At 40.1% G+C, this 9,807-nt stretch overlaps 1 protein-coding gene across 1 annotated transcript; it reads right to left on the bottom strand.

Moving 5' to 3' along the window:
* Positions 1-2,994: 2,994 nt before the first annotated feature.
* Positions 2,995-5,380, bottom strand: LOC129671920 (translationally-controlled tumor protein-like). Its single transcript, XM_055601089.1, has one exon. The coding sequence runs from the start codon at positions 3,589-3,591 to the stop codon at positions 3,157-3,159; it is 435 nt and encodes a 144-aa protein (XP_055457064.1). The 5' UTR covers positions 3,592-5,380; the 3' UTR covers positions 2,995-3,156.
* Between the last annotated feature and the right edge of the window lie 4,427 nt (positions 5,381-9,807).

The raw sequence follows: 9,807 nt of genomic DNA, 5'->3' as shown, positions 1-9,807 counted from the left end.
AATGGTGAATGCATTCCAAAATTAGTGACACTTTCCATAAATTTCCTCAGATCTAACACTTCAGCTTCATGATAATTCTGTGGATGATTATCATCTGCTGGTCTGTTGTATACTGACTGGATAAGCTAACGTTTATTTTTCTAACCACCTTTGGTTGGCTTTCTTTATTTTTTTCTTTTGCCTCTGCCTGGGTATTTTCTTTTTTTTTTTTCAGTTTTTTTTTAATTTTTTATTAATTACACTTTATTCATTTTGTATCCCCCCAGGAGAACCTCCCCTATCAGTGGACTTGGGGAGTGGCATGCATGCAGAAAGGGGAGGGAGGGTGGGATCGGGAGGGGAGGAGGGAGGGGCTTCTGGGTATTTTCTTTACTTGGAATTCTAAGCTGTTCTCTTAAGGTCTGTACCCATATTTCACACCTATCTCTCTATTGTTTGTTTTGTTCAATAATCTCTTGAATGTCTTGTTTTATGGCCTGTTTCCAACCTTCATTTTCTTCTTTACATTGTTCTACTTACCCTTTGTGTTGTTCCAATATCTTTTCTAAAGCCTTTACCTTTGAAAAGACATAAAAGGCTAATCTAATGATTAAACTTACATTGAAGACTATGAATGTAACCATAGTCATATTTTACAATGTTCCTTTATTTCTGTCTTTAAACCATAGAAGAGATTATCAGCCAAGTTCCAAGAAGCTTTTTTAATTGTCTCTCCCATCCTGTCCACTTTGTTTACTTAAAATTTGTATATAGCCTAAAAGTGTGATTATTAAACAATTTACCTGCTCATAAGTTATGTTCCCAGTATGTGTTCTTTTGTGCTGTGCTGTGCTGACTTTCACAACGCTCCTGTTTATTCACTCATAAAAAAACAGACATGGTTTTGCCTCTGACCTGTAACTTAGAATTATTTTACCAGATCCCTACTCCTCCCCCAATCGGTTGATTGCTTGTCTGACTTGGAAAAGCACTTAGTTTGGACCTATTAAACTGGCCTTTTTCCTTTATGTTAGCTTTTGTCCTGAGAAAGCAGTTTAAACAGCCTACCAGCTTTTTTTCTAGACCTTACCAGTTCAGATTCTTGAGGCTTCTCTGTCTCTGGCTCCTGCTTCCAGGGAAAAATATTTTTTTCTGCCTCCCTCACTGGATCCTGACCCTTTCCTCACTCTGTGAAGTTATTGGGTCCACAAATGTTTACTCCTCAGACTGGCAAGAACCCCTTCTCAAAGGAATTTTGCTTTCTGCCATAGCTAGCAAAGACTGGCTTTGAGAAGTTTCCTTTTTTTTTTTTTTTTGTTTTTATTTGTTAGTTTTTAAGGCTCTTCTCTATGTGCTTTATTTTGGCTAATTTCTTTTTCATCTTTTTTTAATATAATTTTTTATTTTTTACAGTTTATTCACTTTGTATCCCAGCTGTAGCTCACCCTCATTTCCTCTCAATCCCACCTTCCCTCCCTCTCTCATCTCCTCCTATGCCCCTTCCCCAGTCCACTGATAGAGGAGGACCTTCTCTCCTTTCATCTGATCTCATCAGTACTGTCTTTCATAGTCTTCCTCTGTGGCCTGGTCAGGCTGCTCCTCCCTCAGGGTGAGGTAATCAAAAAGCCCGCCACTGAGTTCATGTGCTTTCTTTTTCTACCTAAAGAAACTGCCTTTCTAGGGTTTGTATGTATCAATTTTTGTTTTTATGCAGCCTGCTGGAGGCCTTGCTGCTCTGCAGGGGTTTTATCTAAGATGTCTACATCTTATTTTCTTCTGATACAGGTGGTAACAAGGTAAAGCACAGTGGCTGGTTATCCTCTCCCAAAATGCCTTCATCCAGGACTAAAGACACAAGAAGGTTCTGTGTCTAAAAGACAGGTAAGAAATGAGATTTTCACACACAAACAACGCTTGCCCACAGAAAGCCATGGGGAGAACAGCATCTGAAGGATGTGCAGACCCATGTGTACTTCTACTACCCATTTATGGCAATTGGCTAAGATCAAGATACGTTGCAACCCAAGCAGATAAACTTTAAAAATATCTAGACCTGTTTGCCTTCTCTTTGTTCAAAACACTTCTCTTTGCTGTACCTCCAGTTCAATGTCCACAATCCCAGCTAAATTAGTTTCTCTAACAGAAAGAAGGTGAAATAGGCATATGACTGACAGAAGTCTTAGCAAGGTACACATGGACCCATGGTATGGGAGAGTCTTGTGTGGTACTGAGTCTTGAGACATTCCCGGCTTCCTGCCAAGTGCTTGTAATTTTCATTTCAGAGAAGGAAACAGACCCCAAGAGGTTAAGACCCTTTCTTGAGGTTATATACCTAGAGTGAGCCCCTATCAGACCCACTAGTTCTTCAGTAATTGTGATATGTGTCTTCTAGGGTCCTGGACATCATTTGAAACAGTTTTCTTTTTAATTAAAAAATAGTGTAACTATTATTACTGGGGAAGCAAGTATGTGTGGAGGTCAGCGGACAGGTCTGTGGAGTTGGTTGTCCTTCTACCTTTATGTGTTCCAGAGCCAAAATTGCTGAGTGAGTTCCTTTACCCAGTGAGTCATCTCACTGGACCTTGTAATCGTTTAAAAAAAAGCAAACCAAACCAACACAGCACAGGCAGATTGTATGGAAGCTGTGCTTTTTTGAAGGTAAAATTTTTTGTGTATTTCATAACTTTAAGAATTATATTTGGCCTGTCATGGTGGCATACATCTTCTAGCACTCAAGAGATAGAGGGAGGAAGATCAAAAATTAAAGGTTAGCCTCAGCTACATAATGAGTTTGAGGCCAGCCTAGAGTGCATGAAATACTACCCCCGAACGCCAAATTATGTTTTATATTTAGGGGATGTAGCCCAGAGGTAAAATGTTTTCTTAGCCTGCCCCAAACATACATACATGCATACATACACACATACATACACACCCACAAACCAGTTTGATGTGGTTGGGATTAAACTGGGTTAAGCTCTAGTGTCCTTTCAAGGAATTTAATTTTTTTTTAATTTAAATGCACTTTATTTTTAGACAACCCACATGACATGTTTTTTCTTACAAAAACAATGCTTCCACTCTAAATAAATCATGGTCAAAAAATAAAAGCTCAAGATGACATCAATCCCATTTGTCTTAAGTCCTGGTGTTGAATGGATGATAAGCAGCAGCCAGTTACGGTGACAGGTCCAATTTGTTAACATTTTCCATCTCTGAGCCATCCTTAAAGAAAATCATAAGTAGAGTCACACCATCTTCACGGTAGCCCAGGAGAGCAACCAAACCATCTAGATTCATGTTTTCACCAATAAAAAACTGGTTATTGAAGTTGGCAAGGATGTGCTTAATTTGCTCTGCAGCCCCAGCCATAAAAGGCTTTACTCTTTTTAGTTTCTGTTCTTCAAGTTTGCCTTTGAGTGATTTCATGTAATCTTTGATGTACTTTTTGTAGGTCTCTTTTGTGAAGCTGGTTTCTTGTAAGTGATGGTTCATGACAATATCAACACCGGTGACTACTGTGCTTTCGGTACCTTCACCCTCCGGGCCTTCAGCGGAAGCATTTCCACCAATGAGCGAGTCATCGATGTTACCCTCTGTCCTCCTGACCATCTTGCCCTCCACCTCCAGGCACAGCCCATCCGCGATCTCCCGGATCTTTTAGATATTGGAGAAAAGCTCGTCATGGCTGATGAGGTCCCGGTAGATGATCATGGTGGCGGCTGGGGATGGTGGCACGAGACTGACAGCGCGGAGCGAGCGTGGTGCAGCCGGAGCGGTGCTCGGGGGTGGGGGGAATGGGCGGAAAAGGGAATCTAAATTTTTTATATCTCTGGTTTATTTTCTTATTCATGTGAGCTCTGTTACTAAGAACTTGGATGTTGTAGAGTTTCTAGAACTTTGGACAAAGTTGGAAGTTAGGATCAGCATGTCTGTCAACTTCCTGGCTAGTGTGACTGCAGGGAGATACTATCCCAATTTGGTCACCATAATACATGCCTGTAGTATTCCATGATCTCTGGGTTGCTATAAACTCAGCAAGAATTGGAGTGCTGATAGAAAATGAAGGGAAGTGCCTTGCCCAAATGCTGCTTTTGTTTTTAATTTAATAAATTAATATGTTGACATTTGTCCCTGTTGGGATTATTTGTTGAAAGGATCTGGGGGAGTTGACAGCATGAATGGTGTGTCCTCCAGACTTCTAAGAATTGATAAAAAAGCATCTTTGTCTATTGCACAAAAGCACAACAGTTATATTCTGGATGGACATGATAACAGGTGGTAGCTTATGTTACTGCAGAATAAAGCAAATCATGAAAATTCTCTCTGCTGCTATGCATACTTTTGTACCATTTTCATTTCTCCTTTTATTTCTCATTGTAGTCATCTCTGTACAAATGGGGGGCAATGATGATTTTTTTTAGTAAGTTAAAACTTTGGGTTTCTTTGTGCTGTGTGTATATATAATGTAAGAGAAGTGATTTCAAAACACTATAAATTCAGTTGTGTGGGAATTGCCTAAATGACTATCGCACCTCTCAATATCTCCAGGAGGGCAGTTGGAGTGGCCTGCATGTGGGACATGAAACTAGAAACTGCATACAGAAGAGGAAAAGTAAAAGTTTAGATTTAATCAAAACAGTGAAAATTCCTATTCTGTCATTCCTGTAGTTAGATTTGAAAGGACAGACAATTCACACGTCCTTTCCCTTTGCATGTCATTGAGCCCTTCTCAGAAAGTTTCTCACATCACATTTATGGTCTAACTGTATTAAACCATGCATAAAACATATTCTAGAAACACATGTACACACACACACAAAGGATTTCTAGTAAGAACCATGACAGAAAGCTATAAACAATGGATCTATCAGAAATCAGATAATACCAACCATCCTGCCAACACTTAGACTACAACAGTCAGACACAGAGAGGATCCATCCATCACCCTTGTCATGTTGGCAGGGAGAGGGAAGTGGTACAGGTGCAGCTGAGGTCAGAAGGGAGCAGAAGAGAATGCTAATGGGAGTTAAAGCCAAAGGCACCCTGGAGTTTGCACTGTAAGAATCTAGGAACTAAGATAAGAAGGTGGGTCACTTAATAAATAAGGAACTTTTCTATTGAGCATCTCTTCTCCTTGACTGTAATTTCCAGACCAGAATCCATGTCCCTTCTCTTTGTTCTGTAGCCTGTGTCCCTGATGTAGGCCTGACGGGGTGCTACCAGTAAATATTTCTAGAAAGAACGAATGGTTCATTATCACTGTCTACCCCTTTCCCTAATTGTACCACTCTGACTTTGACCCAGAATACACATTCCAGAATACAATCAGCTTGTGAACTAAGGCAGAGATGGGCTCCTTCTGTGTACTGCCTGTGGTATTAGAAGAAAGAAATGGCCATCCATCAGCTGATAGCATACTGTAACCAAGTCTAGTCCTTTCTACTTTCTAAATCTCATTTTTTTTTAATCTAAAGGAGAAATTGACTACAGCTCTCACAAAGCTATTGATGATATAAAGAGAATAGATGGGAAAAGAGGGCCTTTAGAAATTGAAAGGACATCACTGTTGACTTTATTAATTGAAGGGTTACCCTTCTTGCCATTGGAAAATCTCCTAAGAAAAATACAGGCAGCTTTATATGTGACATCACAGAACCATTATCTACCCAAAATAAGGTATGTGACTATGTGACCATGTGTATTTGTGTGTGTGTGTGTGTGTGTGTGTGTGTGTGTGTGTTTGTGTTTTACAGACAGCACTCCTCTCTGATGTTTGTTTCATGGGTGTCCCTCTGGGTCCTTTGAAAGAAGAGAAAAATAACTGTCAGATCTTGTGATTGGCCCTGGCACAGATAGAGATACTGTTTGTTGTTCAGCCTCAGACTCCAGCAAGAAAAAGCTATTCAAATATTCAGGTTGTTTTCTGTGGAAGAAACAAGGCACGCCTAGTTTTTCATAGCTTATACATGTACATATACACAGACAAGCACATGTACACACAAACATGTACACATACACACATGTAGACACAACATTGTATACATGCACACACAAGTACTTATTTACACATGTATGGAAACATACACACAAATACACACATGGTCACACCACTCCAGCATGACCTGAACTACCTCACAAGCAAAGTAGCCATTCTGTAGATGCCACCCCTCCCTCTGCAGACTAGGAACTGGGCACTGTTTCCTGAGCCACCATCCAAGAGACAAGTAGTTAATTTTCTAGAGAAAAGGTTGGCACCTGGGAAATCTATAGGAAGGATTTGCCTCAGTCTGTTCTGAGCCTCAGATTTGGATCCCCAAGTTCCTTTTCAGCTCTGAGTCTTTGAACTTTGAGTGTCTTCCATTTTAATTTGTGAAAATAATTGTATTTTTTTCCTGCAAGGAGAAGTGTACAACACCGGGCTGTCTCATATGACTGTCAAAGTAGAGATTTCTTAATGGAAAGTTGGTTTCCTTCTCAAGTTGCTTGACAAAGCAGGAATTTCAGAAGAACAGAGAAGCTCAGTGTTCCCTTCTGGAGTCTTTGACATCATTTGCCTGTGGGTGGGTTATAGTCCACTACTGCCTCTATACCCACCCTGAATTTTATTACATGTATTTAGAAGACAAACCGTAGTGTGGCTGACCACTGAAAGAAGCTGTTTAGCCTGGGGCTCCAATACTGAGCTGTGGCACAGAGATTTGGGCTAGTCTCCAGCTACCCCAGAACTGCATTCTGTTGGGTGAAGTTATCATGCTCCCCTCTAGGCCTCTGGCCAGTAAGTATGGAATGACCTCTTCACACTACCTTACAGGGGACCTGAGGGATTAATGCTGAACACTGATTTGAAGGCAGTTACCAACCTAAGAGAAAGTAAAGTGTGGGGAAAAGAAGACACTATGCTCCCAAGCTCTGCACTGGGCACTTAACTCTGATTCTTTCATTTATCTCAGCTACAAAATTATCCACATACAAAATAGTCCAATGGCTTTGAGGCCATCGAGAGTTCAAAGCTTTCTGAGAATACAGAGGCCAACAGAGGCAGGCAAGGAAAGCCAGTGCTGCTGGAAGTGCCCAAAAAGCTAAGCTTGTTAGCCACACAAAGTTTAAAAATCTAGTTGCAGCATCTATATTTGAGGCATTGGAAATACATGTATTTACACAAATATTTGGCTCTTTGGGTGCTTTCAAATGTTAGACTTCAGCTGAGGGATCACAAACTTAGCTGCTGTTAAGTGGAGATATTAAACTTACTCTAACCTTTTCCTTTGTGCATTTAAAATATTTTCACCATTTCTCCCAATATATTTTTAGGAATTAGTTTTCAATGCAGAGTAGGCGGTAAATTTGGAGCAATGATTTAAGTTGCCAAAATAATCAGCTTATGGCCTGACATTCTGGTCTAGAAACACAGTCTGCCTGGGCTTGGCTGCTCTGAGGCTTCCAGGGCCTCATAACGTGAGGCACATGAGTGGAAATCATGCCACACAGAGTTGTGACTCAGGTCTGTTGTCAGAGAAACCAAGGTAATGGCTATTAATATTTTATTTCATACATTACAGTGTTTGCAAAAGCAAATATGCTGTAGTTGAGGATACTCATGTTGCCCCTGTAACATTACCCAGTGTTTCCTCATACAGGCTGTTTTTCACAGATGTTTTAGCCTAAAGGTGACTTTTCAGAGCCTTAGAGTAAATAAATAAAAAACGAGAGGAAATACAGTTGGGTGACCAGTTACTGTTTGTTGGTATAATTTTCATGTGGAATATACACAAGTTACCCTTGTTCATTTAAATGCTGATTTCTCTACTCCACTATTTTTTTTTTTCAATCTGGACATTGCATTGTGATGTTTGTTTTAAGCATCACCTGTCTCAAGTTTGTATAAACATGCCACCATTCATTCTCTGTATTGTCAATTAAACATCCAGCCAGGACTGAGCAATGGAGAGACTAGGGTGGGACATCCTGGTTCAGATGGGAGGAGAAGGAAGCATGTGGGAGGATAGGAGAGTGGATATCAGCAGGTTTCGAACCATGAGGAGAGATGAACTGGACCTAAGATATGACTAAAACCAAGTATAATGGGGAAATCTGAACGGGAGGAAACTATGCAGGCTTGGAGGTTTATGATGTAGTAATTATTGCCCAGAATTGTGCTCTAGGTTAACTAAATACATCCTAGACTCTGTGTGGTGATTTGGATATACAGCTGGTTTAGAAATAACTGCTGTTTAACTAAAACATAAATCAATATTAAATATTAATAATCAACAACAAATGGCATACCAAAGTGTGGCAGAATTTACAGTAATCTAGCAAGAACTTACCTAGAAAGTATAACTATAGAGCAGTAGTTTTAGTTCTGTTCCTTAAAAACAAAGCAACCACAGTTCCTAAACTAGGAGCTCACAGATTCCTGATTAGACAGACACCCTGAAGAACAGCAAGGCCCACAAAACAAAAATTGATATATACAAATCCCGAGAGGGAGTATTTTTAGGTTAAAAAGAAAGTCGCTTTCTCAAAGCCAGAGTTTGCTAGCAAAGGCAGAAAGCAAAATTCCTTTGAGAAAGGGTTTTTACCAGTATAAGGAGCAAACATTTGTGGACCCAATAACTTCTCAGAGCGAGGAAGGGGTCAGGATCCAGTGAAGGAGGAAGAAAAAAATGTTTCCCTGAAGCAGGAGCCAGAGACAGACAGGGAAGCCTCAAGAATCTAAACTGGTAAGGTCTAGAAGAGAAGCTGGGTCTAAGAAAGTAAAGTCCTTAGGGAAAAGTTTTGAGATTTAAAAAGATAATTTTCTATATTGAAAATGGAGGAAGACACAATGACACAGTGCTTCTGGGTACCATTTGTTTGTTTTTTTCCAGACAGGGTTCCTTGTGTGCCATGGCTGTCCTGGACTCAATTTATAAACCAGGCTGTCTCCAAACTCACAAAGATATACCAGCTTCTCCATCACTATGTGCTAAGATTAAAGGCATGCATCACCATGTGCTGCTTAGAAACTTCCTTTTTACTTCAGCATCTTGCGTCTAGAACTCTATCAGCCTTCAGTGCTTCTATGTAGTCAGGTGTATTGCTATACAAACTGGCCGTTCTGCTTCAAATATCCCTCTGGGACACCTAGGTGCATTTCACACTGAATTTCGGATCCTCAGAGTCGCAGTCTACTGCATCTAAAGTTTGTATTAACTACTCTCTGGCTGAAGGCCTACTATTTGGGGTAATTGCCCTTTATCTCTTTTTTAACATGGGGTTCATAGAATGGCTTGACTTGTGGATCTAGTGAGTGCATTTCAAAGAAACAATGGCTAAACTGTTTTTTTTTTATTTAATTTTTTTATTATTAGTTAAATTTTATTAACTCTCTATCCCAGCTGTATCCCGTTCCCTCATTCCCTTACAATCCCATCCTCGCTCCCTCATCTCCTCCCTGCCCCTTTCCAAGTCCACTGATTGGGGAGGACCTCCTCCCCTTTCATCTGACCGGTTAAACTATTCTTAATGAAGGTGGTTGCAAGCTGTCCAGGCTTCTCTCTTCATGAAGCAGTTTCCAGCCTTCCACAAAATCGCAAATGATAGACTCTTATATACAGTGTATTACATATTACAATTCTTGGTCCACCACTGTATTGTTCTTCTGGGACAAAGCAAAATGCATCATTGTATTAAATAAGACATGTCCTGTGTCACAGTGGAGATTCATTTGATTAGTTCTACAAGAAACAAACATTGTCACTCCCAGTGAGATGTGAGAGTAGAAAATGTTTTGTCATCTGTATGTAGCAGTGGGTACTAATTGAAAAGTATTTATTAGGAACG

This window comes from Psammomys obesus, unplaced genomic scaffold, assembly GCF_907164565.1.
Source record: "Psammomys obesus unplaced genomic scaffold, mPsaObe1.curated_primary_1811, whole genome shotgun sequence".
NCBI classification, from domain to species: domain Eukaryota; kingdom Metazoa; phylum Chordata; class Mammalia; order Rodentia; family Muridae; genus Psammomys; species Psammomys obesus.
The sequence above is the reverse complement of the archived record's forward strand: the minus strand, read 5'-3'. Positions and strand labels throughout refer to the sequence as shown.